At 36.7% G+C, this 14,955-nt stretch overlaps 1 protein-coding gene across 1 annotated transcript in view; it reads right to left on the reverse strand.

Annotated features, from left to right (window-relative positions):
• Positions 1-2,441: 2,441 nt before the first annotated feature.
• The window catches only part of TNFRSF11B (TNF receptor superfamily member 11b), a 28,098-nt gene continuing 15,584 nt past the window's right edge, over positions 2,442-14,955 (reverse strand). Inside the window, exons 2-5 of the mRNA XM_004480726.5 lie at positions 10,942-11,311; positions 7,242-7,433; positions 5,310-5,534; positions 2,442-3,655 (exon numbers count right to left, since the gene is read on the reverse strand). Coding sequence (XP_004480783.3) covers positions 3,267-3,655; positions 5,310-5,534; positions 7,242-7,433; positions 10,942-11,311 — 1,176 coding nt within the window. The 3' untranslated portion in view covers positions 2,442-3,266. The remainder of the gene's footprint in view (positions 3,656-5,309; positions 5,535-7,241; positions 7,434-10,941; positions 11,312-14,955) is intronic.

A 14,955-nucleotide genomic window follows, 5' to 3' on the forward strand; every position in this document is an offset into this window, starting at 1 on the left:
TAAAGTAAAGAAAGCTGGTAAATAGCAGATAAAGCAGACTTCAGAACAAGAGATATTATCAAGGATAAATAGGATATTACATAATGATGAAAGGATCAATTTATTCAGAAGATGTAACAGCCCTCAGTTTGTACGTTTCTGTAACAATAGAAGTCAAAATACGTGAGGCAAAAACCAGTGGTACTGAAAGGAAAAATAGACAAATCCACAATTGTAGTTGGAGCTTTCAATATTTCTTTCTCAGTAATTAATATAATAAGATGACAGAAATAATATCAAAACTTAGTAGGAAGTGACAGAACTGACAGTCATCAAGACATTGTGGTATTGGTGAAAGGATAGACATATAGATTAGTTTCAACAGAATACAGAGCCCATAAATAGACCCACACAATGATCAACTGATGTTTGACAAAGATGCAAAGGCAATTAAGTGGAGAAAGGATAGTCTTTCCAAAAAATCACACTGGAGAAATTATCCATGTGCCAAAAGTGAACTCTATTCCTGAGCAAACATTAGACAAATTGAAATGGAGGGATATTTTACCAAATAGTTGACTGTTCTTCTTCCGAAGTGTCAATGCCATGAAAGACAAGGAAAGACAGAAACTGTCACAGCCTGGAGGATACTAAGGAGACATGATGACTAAATGCAATTTGGAATCCTCAGGTGGATCCTGAAACAGAAATAGGACATTACTGGAAAAAATGGGGGAATCTGAATATGTTTCTAGTTTAGTTAATATTATTGTACCAAAATTAATTTCTTAGTTTTGATAAATGAATAATGGTTATGAAAGATGTTAATATTAGGGAAAGTCAGATGAAGGGTATACAGGAATACTCAGTGTCCTATATTTTCAATGCTTCTGTAAATCTAAGATTATTTCAAAATAAAAAGTTAATTTAAGGACATGCAAAACGTTGCATGACTTTTAGTTATTTTATCATATTTGGAAGAGAAGCTTGAGGTAAGTTGAACCCAAAGAAACAGCAAAAGAACAATATGAATTAGCATTTGAATAATTTAGACTTGATGCCATTAACTTAAGATTTTTTCTTAAATTTAAGTACTATTCATAGGACATTATATTTTCTGCAAATAGGAACTTTGCTGGAAGACCCGGAGCTTCTGCAGGGAAAGAACAGGCTAGTCATTAAATCCTGTCCCCCTGTTTTGACCTTTAGCATTTAATTTCCACAATGTTTTCCCCATCATGGTTGCAATATGGGGATTCCCTTTTCCCAGTTGTGAGCCTCTTGACCTCACCTCTGCTTTTATTTTCCTCCATTAATGAGTTTGTGTGATATTCATCTGAATCTGCTTTTCTTTAAAGGTTGCCATTTCTTGTCTGATATCACAAACATAGGTTCATCAGTGACCTTATGTTCTTGAGAGAAAAGAGGATACAGATGAATCACTGTTAAGGCGTCTTTATTCATAATGATTTCTTCTTTTTGGGAATTTCCAAGGACAGACCCTCATTGACCATGTTTTTAAATTCCAATCTAGAACAATTTGAGATTTTAAATAGAAAGAGATATAGAGTTGTAAAACTAGAAGGAAGTATAGGGACTTCTACCTCTGAGGGGCCTAGAATTATCTTGATTCTGCCATTTCTAAGGTTTGGATACTAGTGGTGTTAGTTTCCTGTGGCTGTTGTTAAAAAAAAAATTACTACAAACTGTGTAGTTTAAAACAATATAAATATAATTTATCACAGTTCTGGAAACCAGAAGTCTGAAATTAATGTGTTAGCAAGATGGCGTTCTTTCAGAGACTTTAGGGGAAATCTATTCTATTCTTCTTCTAGCTTTTCGTGGTTGCCCGCTTTCTTGGCTTGTGGGCCTATCATTCCAGTCTCTGCCTGTCTTCACATTGCCTTCTTTTCTGCCTGTTTCCTCTGTGTATTTCTTATGAGGACACTTTCCATTGGATTTAGAGCCTCTCTGAATAATCCAGGATGATCTTAACTTGATTGCATCTGCAAAGACTCTTTTTCCAAATGAGATAACATTCACAGGCTCCAGGGATTAGAATACGGACATATATTTTGGGGGGCCATCAATCAATACATTATATTACCCTTCCCATCAGTTTTCTTCTTAAGCTACGTAGTGTGAACTTCTGTTATTTGCAACCCAAAAAACATAGTTTGGTCTTTCAATGTTAGTGGCAGCTGGTATAAGTGGCTGGTACCATCTATATGCTAAGCCTGACTTCATGGCTTTCCCAATTTGGGGGTAGTAAGAATTACTTTGGAGCTTGTTTAAAAATGCAGATTTTTGCCCTTCTCCCCAGAGTTTCTCAGTAAATTGGTTCAGAAATCTGCATTTTTAACAATTTCCAGATGCTTCTGATAATAAAAGTATAACAGGGAAAATTGTGAAAGCTCAGACCCATTTTTGCCCCATTCAAATGAAAGCAAGAGGAAAAGCAATGAAAAATAATTTGAAAACTTTAATGATGTTTATATAGTAAAACCATAAAAACTTTTAAATAAGGTACATTCAATTTCTCAGAGCATCTAATATTCAGAGAACTCATATTTCATGCATTTTCCAACATTAAACAATTGGCTAAATAATGCATTTTCTACAAAATAATATTACAGCTTATACAGATAAAATTATATTATAAAAACACTCCACACAGGAAGGATGGCAATACCTATTAGGAAATGCTATGCACATTCCATTAAAAAATATATTTATCTCTGTCATTTGTTATAATAATAAAAGAGAATATAACTATTTCTTCCTAAAAGTAAGTCTTAAACATTTTCCTTTTAGTATGATAATATGTGCAAACCTTATATCTGAATGGATATAAATACCAAATACTGTAATAGTGTTACAGATATATTAGTAATTTTTATAAAGAAAAAATTGGGCTTTCTAATAAAAGCCTCCAGTATGGCTAAAATCTCAAAGCTATTTGAGTTAGACATTCCCATATTTAGTAAGTCACAATGGAGTCTAATTTATTATTTCCAGTTGGATTACTGCAAGTAGTAATAAGGAAAAATATAGTCAGTAGATATTGAACCAGATCTGACAGTCAAGTAAACTATTTGGAGTTTATTGAACTTTGGGGGAATATTAGTTCTTTCTCCTCATTATAGTCTCATTTAGTGCTCTGGGACAAAATCTATTAACTGGTGATGAGAGAGAAATCACTGGAGCCCCTCAAGTGCCTGAGAAACAGTTGACCCACCCATCACATCTGGCCCATTGTGAGGAAACAACCCACTGGCCATTTCCAGTTATAAGCAGTTTATTTTTACTGATGCAACCTGGTTCCCTATTATTTCTAAAAATAGCTTCTGATATAATCTGTACATTGTGAAGCTGCGAAGGAACCTGATGGTCTTCTTCAGACTCTGAGTGACAGTTTTAGGAAAGTGATACATTTTCAAGTGCTTTAGTCCATGCATCAAGCCCTTCAGGGTGTCTTGGTCGCCATTTTTAATTCTCCACAGGCTAAGGAGCTTCAAGATCCGCTCAGTTGATTTGCATGCCTTCATTGTCCTTTCAACATCTTCTCTTCCCACTTTTTTTCCTGGAAAGCTTTCCATCAAACTGCAAAGCTGCTCGAAGGTGAGGTTTATGTGCCCTATGTGCCGCTGCACACTGTTTTCACAGAGGTCAATATCTGCATAAAGCAAAGGCCCAAAGAGATGTCATGTAATAGTCAGCTAATGCCACCACAAAACCAGCCTGAGGCAAAAGGTTCTCCCAGGATTTTATAATTTAATTTTATATATAACCTTTTCATTTCTTTATGGAGGGGCTTAATGATACTAGTTATTTCTGAGAACTAAGATAAATATTATTTTATGTTGTAAGAGAATAATGTGTTATAGAATCTAGGCATCCAACAAAACTTTGTTAGGAGGCTTAAGTTTGAAAATTAATAGTAGAAAATTACAAACACATTACAGTTCTTTAAGAAAAGTAGATAATAGTTTGAGAACTTAAAATCAGAATATTTCAGAAGAACAAATTAGTCAAGATAGCTATTTGTAATTTAAACTTCCATTATTTGATATCTGACGTATACACTATTCAATAAGAGTTGCTTCAACTTTAATAAATGTACATAGCATCAGAAAATTACCTCAGTGGAGGAGAATATCTAAAAACCCGATAATATGAGGCCACATAACATAGAGACTATTTCGGTGCTGAGGTGGGGCATAAACATAGGAGGGAGTAGATAATGCTTCTATCAGTGACGTGAGTCATTTAGTATCTGTGAGCCCTAAAGCAAGGAGTTAATCTTTCTGAGTTAAAATGTCTTCATTTATAACATGGGGAATTTGGTTCCTTCTAATTCTAATAGCCTCTGATTCTTTACTTCCCTTTGTTTTTGTTTCAGGGCTAATTATACTTTCAAAAAATACTTTGATTTGCCAAAAACAGAAGAAAAGTTGACTTTTTGCACAAGCAAGAGAATTCAGCTGTCAAAAATTTTCGTTTCCTAAAATCTAGCGCCTCAATTTCAGATGTTTGGGGCTTTTGGGGGTATTGTAGGACTACTCAAGTCACTTAACTCCTAGTGAAAGACAGAATGAGTTTCTATGTAATGAAAACCTTCTCTCATTTTTTTGGCATGTTCTTTCAATGCTAACTGAAATTAGAATTCTTTCCTCTGTATATCTTAACGCTTACAGTCCATGCTGGATGAAGGTCACTTTTTTCTGTTTTGATTCTCTCTCATCATAAACACACACATACAAATACATTTTCTAAAGGCAATTCTTTATAAGACCTCCTAAAATATGAGAGTATATGGTTTTAAACTAGTGCTTTCCTCTAAGAAACTCACTTTTCAGACCTTATCTTATTACTCCTCAGCATATGCTATTAAAATGGTAATTTAAAAATAGGCTATGTTATTGGAGCTTCTCTGGATAGAATTGCCAAATAAATATAGCATACCTTCTTTTTGAAAATGCAAGCTAAGATCCAAAGCATTAATGAACTTCTCCTAGGTAGTCCAGAGAGGAAGCTAATAAAAAGCTAAGGGATCTGGAGACAGATTCCCTGAGGGCTAGTCTTGCACTGGACATGCATTGTCTCTTCTTTCAGAGTATTCACTACACTTTAAAAAGAAAGTGGGGGAACATGAACTTTTGCATGACTGTTTAGGAAAAGCATCTACATTATCACAGGGTGAAAACCTTTTTCAATACAACAATTATTCAAAGGAAAATCATTATCCACACCAAACAGGCACATAGTCTTGTTCCTGTTTTATAATAAAAGAGTCTTTTTTATTTCTTATTGACTTATTTATATCATACCTTGAATGATCTTCTTCACCATATCTTGGTCTTTGTTTTGGTGTTTCCATAATTTCAGCAGCTGGAAAGTCTGTTCTTGTGAGCTGTGTTGCTGTTTTATCCTCTCCACACTCTCTTTATTTACTTTGGTGCCAGGCAAATTGTCTACCAGGACACTGAGCCAATTAGGGGTAAACTTTGTAGGAACAGCAAACCTGAAGAATGCTTCCTCACATAGGGTGACATCTAATGGAAGGGGAGGACAAGAAGATTTACTCAGCTACTGGATTTTTGGAACAAAAACAAAAACCAACACAAATGAGTTTTCTAAGATATGTTAAAATGCACGACTTGCATAAAATCATCCTCTGTTGGCTGATCTTAATGGCACCTGGGCTTGTGTCCTTTCTAAAGTTCTCATTGGGCATATGGGCCTTTTGTGGGGGAGAGTTTAATAAATGTCTAAAAAGAACGATAATATCGACACAAATAAATTGCAGCAAAATAGGAATTATTTAATGTGTATATGAATGTTCTGTTAAAGGTTTATCTAGTGCCCACATAGTACTTAAAGACCATTGTCAAAACAAACATGATTTCTGCCTTTTAAGGAGCTTGAAAAGTAATCTAGAATAATATATCATTTTATACACATACACAAACATATAGTTTACCTTTGTGGACAAGGCAGGGTATGAATCTATATGTATAAGCATACATTAAGTATGCTTTAAATACTTTTGTATTTAAATAAGTATGATTTTGTATTTAAATAAATACAAAAGTGTGATTAAATACAAACATGCCATTTAGAAAAGAGATACCATGATCTAGGTGTCTGGCTAGGGTCACTGTATCCCAAAGATCAAAGAAATTCTTTGGATGCATCAGTGCTGAATTTGAATCTTAGCTCTGCCACTCACCTCCCAGGGGAACTTAAGCAACCATAACAAACTTGCTGTAACCATTAAAGTCTGTGAAATATGTACAGCACAAAGTAAGTGCTCAATGAATGATAAAAATAAGATAAAAAATGAATAATTAAATTTGAAAATGTTAGAGTTAGAAAATGCCTAGTAATTCATTCTTCTTACTATGCCTTCCTTCATTCCATTCTTCAATTAAGAAGGCAGAAAGTCTAAATGACTTGTCTAAGATCTTGATTACACAGTGAAAAAAATGTTGGCACTGAATTGGAATCTAAAACCTCCCAATCCACATTTTTATGCATTTTATATATTTCTAAATAGTGCAAAGAGATGTTTGCAGAAAAAGTCAAGCTGCTTCATGACATTGTGGTTAAATGCTAAAAAGCTTAGAACATAGTCGGTATGATGAGTCCCTAAGGAGAAGGTCTGAGATTGGGGTAATGGTGGGAGTGACTGGACCAGAGGACATCAACCTGGTTAGTGTAGTCACTAACATGGAATACATTCAGATAAACTGAACTTGGTGGGAGTTCCCTTCCTGAGTAGAGAGTTTAAGACAACAAGAGGGACTTGGCCCTTCCATTCAATAGCAGCAATAATATCATTGGTAACAGAGCCAATTGTCCGTTTCTAATTTTGTCATCAGTTTATCACACCTTCGTAGTTGCCAATTTATATTTTGTCTAATAATATAGGCATTCCTGAGAGTGGTAAAAATGTATGACAAAAAACATTCCACAGTCTGGCATCTGCTAATTTGACCTCAGCCACCTTTACACTGCCTTCCTAAGGGTAAGACTGGATTTGAGTGTGAAAGGAAAAAGTGTGCTCTGTGAGAAGGGGAGGAATTTCTGAAGAATTCTGAGTTATGGCTTTAGCACTGATGCAAAGGGAAGAAGTCTTAGGTTGTTGATTCAAGGCAGGGGACAGGTGAGTCTGACTAAGAAGGTGGCCAGAGGGCCTTGTGTCCAACTTAGAAATATGATAAAATTCTACAGGAGCTGAGATTTTGGAACATAGTTACCTATTCCACATTTTTTAGTTGATTCACTGTTTCCAGAACATACAGTATCATGCGTTGCATTTCCTTTCTGAGTTACCAGGAGACCCAATACACTGCAATTCGTGTGTTTTCTACAGGGTGCTTTAGACGACGTCTCATTTGAGAAGAACCCATCTGGACATCTTTTGCAAACTGTATTTCGCTCTGGGGTTCCTACAGAAAATATCGAGCAATTTAGTTCTTCTTCTGAAATACTTTCAAAGCAGATACCCACTTAAAGCAGTTTTGGAAAGACTTTCCATTTGGTTTTTATTGCTACTGTTATGTTACCCAAAATTTTAGGCATTTTCATTTTTCACTTCATTAGACAGAGAGAGATTGAGAGTGAACAAAACTACTAGTTGGCCCTTAGGCAGTCTCCTTGTAATACAAACACAAGTTTATTTTGGTGTTGCCTTCAAAACACTCAAATGTGAGAGGAAAAGGAAAGAAGGGTAAGATGATCATTAGTCCTGCCTCTGGTGAAGCGTCCACCGTATTATTCCAGGAAAATCATGAAGATAACTGCTATGTGTCTGCTATAAAAATCATGCTTAGAAATCAGTACCTATTGAATGCTGCACTGTTAAATTCCAATCGGTTCCAATGAAGTTCTTTCTTTCCTGAATCCTAAATGTGAAGCAACTCATAAGTATGCTAACCTTGAGAAGTAGAAATTTACAACATTATAATAAACTTTTGAAGGTGGCAATAAAGTGGGCCACTGACTCAAAAGCGTAAGCCTGCTGTTAGCTACATGGTAAATGGAAGATGATATACGGTTTGTTTAAACCATTGCATAAAAGAGCACAGTCATTAAAACTTCAGGGAAGGGCGACTGCAAGGGCATTTTATTTCATGGTGCGAAGATATTTGATAAATCTGGAGAAAACATTGGTAGGAAAACTTGAACCAGACAACTACTAAAGAGGCTATTAAAAAATAAATATCTGCAAAAGCTTGACTCTTATGCATGGATAGATCATATATTACAGTGCATTTGCATATGAATATACCTCCCTCTAGTGTAAGCTAGTTGAACAGATTTAAACTTCAATATTCAAATGGAATTTTTACAGGCCAATTCTGGGTTAGCCAAGATAACACATACAAAAGAGACAAATGACAGCTATCGAAAGTTATTAAATTTCAATATTAAAAATTTCAACCTCCTACCTCATTGTATCTCTTGCCAAAATCAGCAAAAAATAAGGGAATGAAATGGATTGGTTCTAGTTTCATCTGCTGCCTCTTTCCTTTCTAAAGGGATTGATGATGCATTGATTAGTAAAAATGACAAAGGCCGGCAGAAAAAAAGAGGAGGGGAAAACAAAGGCCTGAAACCTTCATATATTAAATGACATTATCTTAGGAGCCACATAAAACAAGGTCTTCTGGGTGTTATTTTTGTGTTGTAGTACTTTTCTTACTGCCTCACCCCCCTAAATGGGATCCAACTCCATACCAAATTCTATATATCAGAGTTTTTTGGGCAGAGTTTTCTGATACTATTCCATTGTTAATTTACTGGGAATAAGCGGCTTGGAGGTCTTCCTTTGCCATCTGCCACGTTCTGGAAAGTCAACCTCACAAAGAAGAATCTTGCATTCTTCAGATACATATTCTTGCCTGTGTCTTTTCCTGCATCCTTTTGAGACAGTCCTATGTACAAGACATTCTTTCTTGTAACAGCCTTTAAAATTCCTTAACAAAAGGAACCCAAGAATCATGAATAAAGTTTCTTAATACAGTCAGAGGCTTTAGTTAATGAGCTTCCTGAACAGGACTTTCCTCTTTTACAGTTGATAGAACTTTAAAAAAGATTTATCCATCTAAGTGAATGATTTTACCTTATTAATATCAGTGGAAATATAAAGATTATAACCTGACAGGCAAGATGTGACATGGCATGATTATGAGAAGAGGTCTTTTATGGTCAAAAATTTCTTTATGCTAGCTGTAAGTTATCCTGTAGGAATTGTAGGGCTAACACTAGAAGTAAATAAAATACAGAGAGTAGACTATCAAACATCAAACAAACAATGGTTATTAAATATTTTTTAGAATAATGCCCATATGCCTTCCTTCTCTCTGGACTAGAAACTCGCTAAAGAAACCTCTATGAGAACTTTTAGGGAGGGGGAGATGAATTTAATGTTGCAAAATATAACATCTACTTTTGTCCTATATCTTCTGGCTGCTTGCTTCCTTCATTCTACAGATTTCCATGATGCTGTGAGGAAGTTCTTTGCTATTTCCATTATTTTTCAAAATTTTCTAGTTTGAAGTGGCATAGTCCATGCTTAATTAATTTTTATACATATTCAAATTACTGACTTGAAATAAAAGGCTGTTTTTGTTGGATGGGCTTTCTTCCTCTGCAACATGGCATAGCTTTGAGTTCCAAAGGATCATCCAGTGAAAACTAGGAAGCGTCACCAATTCCTCCTTCAAGTACACATATAGAAGGCATGGAATTTGTAAAGATTCACAGCTTAGGAAATTGAGCAGACTTCAATATTGGCATACATTTCCTTTGTATGCATTTAAACCTAAAGTACTTGATATCTAATAATTTAGATTCTGTATAATGCAACTTCTGAAAGTCAAATAGTTAATTAGCAGCCTCTAAGCCAGTGGTTTTAAACCAGGGGCAGTTCTGTGAACCAGGGGACCTTTGGCAATGTCTGGAGACATTCTTGGTTGCAACATCTGGGGAAGGGGTGCTATTGGCACCCAGTGGATAGAGGCCAGGAATGCTGCTAAACACTGTGCAATGCACAGGACAACCACCCACAACAGAATCATCCAGCCCAAAATGTCAATGGTAATGAGTTGAGAAACCCTTCTCTAAACTGAGTAATGAGAATCTGTACTGATTACTACTTTCTCCAGAAAAGTAAGTGAATCCGCCTAATTTTCCCAGATATGAGAGTATATAAATGACACTGAGACTTTCTGAATGTGTTAGAAGAAAATGTGGGTGAAAAAGATTCAGTGCCCCCTGGCCCTAACCTATGCTGATCAAAATGCAAAAAGAGAGAAAGCACTTTGTTTATAGACAAGTACTTACTCTTGGCAAGGCAATGTTTTGTCTAAGATAAAGAAAAAGCTCATTGAAGAGACACTGCTACAGTCTTTATCCTCCCAGACACTCAACTCCCTTGCCAGAGGAAGAACTAGCTTCATTTTTAATAATGCAGTGCCTTTCCACTACCCATTCTCATTTTTTACATAATTAATTATAACTGCTCATTGTTAGCACTCTAGAGCCTCATTAATAGCAGCATAATTACTCTCCTGGTATCAGTTAACATTTCTGATGTTTGTCATAAAGCGCTACAGTTTGAAGCTGCCCACGCTAAAGTGAAACATAGAGGTATATATCAACTATAAACAGCGCAACTCAGAGAATGTTCCTTTAAAAAAGGGCAATCCATCATGCATCTCATTAGAGAGCAATTTGCTGCATTTGAGATTTGTCACTAAATTGTCCTGTAGGGGCAAAGCATACCTTTGGCAGCAATCCAGATATATAGTACATACCTAGCAGGTTCCCTTACCTTTGCAATTTGCTACCCTGTAATGTCATCAGGACAAAAGTGTTCCCCTAATCGCTCACTACTACTTGATTGTGTACAATCCTAATTAATGTTGCTGCATGTTGAAAGCTGATACATACCAGCTTGTACCACTCCAAATCCAGGGGGACAGCTCCTGTGCTTCAAGCAGAACTCTAGCTCAAGGTAGCGCCCTTCCTCGCATTCGCACACGCGGTTGTGGGTGCGATTGCATTCCTGCTTGACGTATTGCAGCTCCTTGCACACGGGGTTGCAGTACAGACACTCATCACTGGTGTGCCAGGTGTCTGTGTAGTAGTGGTCAGGGCATGGAACACAGACAGTCTTCCACCTTGTTGTACAGTGCTGTTTTAGGTAGGTGCCAGGAGGACATTTGTCACACATCAGCGGGTGAGAAGATTCTGGGTCATAATGCAGGTACTTTGGAGGAATGGTTTCCTGGGAGGTCCATTTAATGGAGATGTCCAGGAACTAAAAGAAGAAAGGGAAATAAAGGCAACTTAGCATGGAAATAGGATGGTTCTTCTGAACCAAGATGAAAAAGTGCTTTACTACCTTAAGCCTAATGCCCTTCATGTCTACTGAAATGAACACAAAGTTGTAAAGCTATAATGTTCACCAGAATTCTTGTGACTTAATCTCTAAAACCAAGAATATGGATGGTAGCAAACAGTAAGTAAGTGCAGGCTCATAGATGATTGGAGGGGAAAGCTCACCAGCAGAGAAATTATTACACTTACCTGTACCACTAAATAACATGTCCTGAGGGACACTTTATTGCCCTGGACTTCAGGATTTTCTCTAAATTAGTGAGTTGCACAAGCTGGTGGTTCTTAGAACAGCTACACTAGAATCATCTATGCTTCTTTTTAAAAATAGAAATTCCTAGGATTCACGCCCTTAGACATTTTGATTCCACAAGTCTGGGGTATGAAAATGTAAATGTAAAAAGCTCGCTGTTGTTCTGATATGTGGAGCACATATTCAATAACTACTCTTTTGTTCAGTCACATGATAAATAGTTATTGGGCCCTTAGTATGTGCCAGGCTCTGTCCTGGGCATGTGGAAAGCAATAGTGAATAAAACAGGCAAAACCCCTGATTCTTGTGGAATGTACAATCTAACTGGGAGAGTAAAAAATAAATATTTTTAAATAATACATTTTAAATTATATGCTAAAAGATCATGAGTGCTGGAAAGAATGGGCAGATAAGAGATTTGCAACCTGGAAGGGAGAGTAGGGAGATTATAATTTAAATGGGGAGTCATGGTAACCATGTGTGCAACTAGATGAGATCTCTTTTAGCTTTCATAGTCTAAGAATTACTGATTTCAACCAAATAGTGAAGACTTGGCAATGTGTAAAGGTTATTTATTTATTTATATCAGTAGTCAATCCATTCATGCAACAGATATGTGTTGAACGCTTCCTATGTGCACGTGCCATGCACCAGGAATATGCTAGTGAGTCAGACATGATCCCTGTGCCCGTGGAGTTTGCAGTCCACTGCAAAGATTCCCAGACCTTTGAGGCTCAAGTGCCCTCCAGAAGATCCTCTAGTCTAGTCTTCACTCTCACAGGTAAATGAATTCTAGAAAATTAAATGACCACCTCTCTTCAGGTTAATTGGGAAAAATTTCAGGAAGCAGACAGGGTTTTAGAAGCTTCAATAAATAATCACAGGAAGAGGTTTGTGCCTCCTGAGAAAGAGAATATCTTGAGCATGGGTACTGCTTGGGAGAGCTGCTCCAACTACAAATTCTCCCTTGTATTCTCAATCTCAATATGTCTTCATGGGAGCATTGAAGTAGTTCTTTACCTATTTAGAGGAAATACACACTCAAAAGCAACAGTGCTGTTCGTGTGTAGGGGGTGGTTTGTTTGGTTTGTATTGTTTGTTTTTGGTAAAGGGATCAACAATGACTATTTTCAGGCTTTGGGGAAGAAGCACACCAAACAGTCATTAACTTTTCCAAATTCCTTTCATTACAGAACTTAGTAAATCTCGCAGAAACCCCCTGACCTGGGGAAATCATTCCAAACTAGAGAAACAACAGTCCCTTTTGAATTTGGGGTCATAAAAGGCAAAGAGTACCCTTTTTCATAAGCATTTAGGCATTTTAATCTAAGTAACTTCATTCATTTCTTATATACTAAAATTCATGGTTCAAATTGATAAATGGAAGTAAAAAGCAAGATCCCTCACCCAGTGCCATGGCCTTTTTAAATTAAAGGCAAATTTCAAAGAAAAACATCAGTTTTTCATGTTCAGAACTCCTGACTCAACACAGAGCAAACCAAGTGAAAAAAAAGGGCTGGCTCGGTGGTCTTTTCAGGAAATTCTGTCTAAGGGAAGTTTTGGGGAAAATATGTATTTGAGTTTCCCTGGGGCTTTTTATTGGCTCATATGAAGTGTGTAGAAATTAGGAGAAAGGAATGGACCAGTAGTAGGTGGAAATTCGCATTTGGTTTGACTCTTTCAGGATTACATGGAATCTATTTATTCATTTAATACACATGTATTGAGCACCTACTATAGACTAGACATTTTAGATAAAATCTAGCATTTAGAGGTTTAGTTTCCCAGCTGCTAAAACAAATACCACACAATGGATTGGCTTGACAACAGGGATTTATTGGATTATGGTTTCATGGTTTCAGAGGCTGGAAGGCTTGCTTCTTCCATGGATTGATGTCTTCTGGCTGTCACCAATCGTTGAAGTTCCTTGTCTTTTCTGTCACATGGTAATGCACATAGCAGTGTCTTCTCCCTTCTCCTCTGGGTTCCATTAACTTCCAGCTTCTGGCTACTTCCTGTGGTTTCTCCCTCTTGGTCCAATTTCCTTTGCTTATAAGAACTTCAGCCATTTTGGAATAAGGTCCATCTTCATTCAGATTGGGCACATCCTGACTAATAATATCTTACAAATGGTCTCATACTCATAGGACCAGGGGTTGGGACCTTAGCATGCCTGATTCAGTGCCCAACAGTGGTGAACAAAGCAGAGATGGTCTTTGCCTTTATGGAGTTCACAGTCTAGTAAGGGGGCAGACAGCAAATAACAAATTAATTGCCAATAATAATAAATATTATGAAGGAAACAAAGTAAGGTGAAATGACTGTGTTGCTTGTGATCATTTTAATATCTCATGGAGCATTTTTCAAGACTCTGTGTGAGGCTCAAATGCTTCTAAAATTCTCAGTGCTAAGGAATGATGTTTTCCTGATGCAACTTGCAAAGACATATGAAAAAATGAGAAATACTTTTTTCTCCTGCTGTTCACTTTTGATTTCCTGGAAAGTCATTTTTGAGGGTTTTGTTTGCTTTCAAGGGGCCTGACTCAGAGATCCAGACTCTTTTTTGTCTTGAGTGCTACCCACATCCTGGCAGAGCCAGCAGTACAGAGATTTCCCCAGGCTTATATCCCAGCTTCCCCCTCTGCCATTTCAATATGGCTCAGGTATCTTCATTTGTTCATCTGTGCTCTTTTCTACCCTACCAAGCAGGGATGAGGAAAGGATGGGAAATCCTGACAGATCATGCTTGTATTCTTCACCAGAAGTTTCTTCATTAGAAGTTGCAAGATATGACCAAGAATGTTGATGAGATTTATATTTTTCAGGGTGACTAAACATGACATTGTTATTTTCCTGAAGCCATGTTTTGTGTATTAGTTGCCATTTCTTCAAAGTGCAGGGAAGTTGGGAAAAACAGAATCCACTGAGAAAAAATATTCTTTTAAAAATTAGTGAGCAGTTATATTAGGGAAGGTAATTTCTTTAAGGCCACCATATGGAACTATCATATACATTTTTAAAAATCAGAGAGCTTTGAAGAACCATAGACTTGTTTTCAACAAGTTCAATTGAGCCTCTGTATTTTATTTGAAAGTTTTCCACTTTGGTAAAAAGACAGAATTCTGTGTGGCCAAAATGGGATGTTTAGGTCTCAATCTCTGGTTAGCCCCAATTCCCACCCAGAGTTTTTGGTGACTGGAACAAGTTATTGGACAGAAGTAAGATTAATAGAGCTGTTCACCTCAGTTCTTTCTCTTGCTTTCTGATGTTTTTCCTTGTAAGGCAACTAAAAGATGATACAGGACAGAACATCT

Source organism: Dasypus novemcinctus, chromosome 14, assembly GCF_030445035.2.
Source record: "Dasypus novemcinctus isolate mDasNov1 chromosome 14, mDasNov1.1.hap2, whole genome shotgun sequence".
In the NCBI taxonomy this organism is placed as follows: Eukaryota; Metazoa; Chordata; class Mammalia; order Cingulata; family Dasypodidae; genus Dasypus; species Dasypus novemcinctus.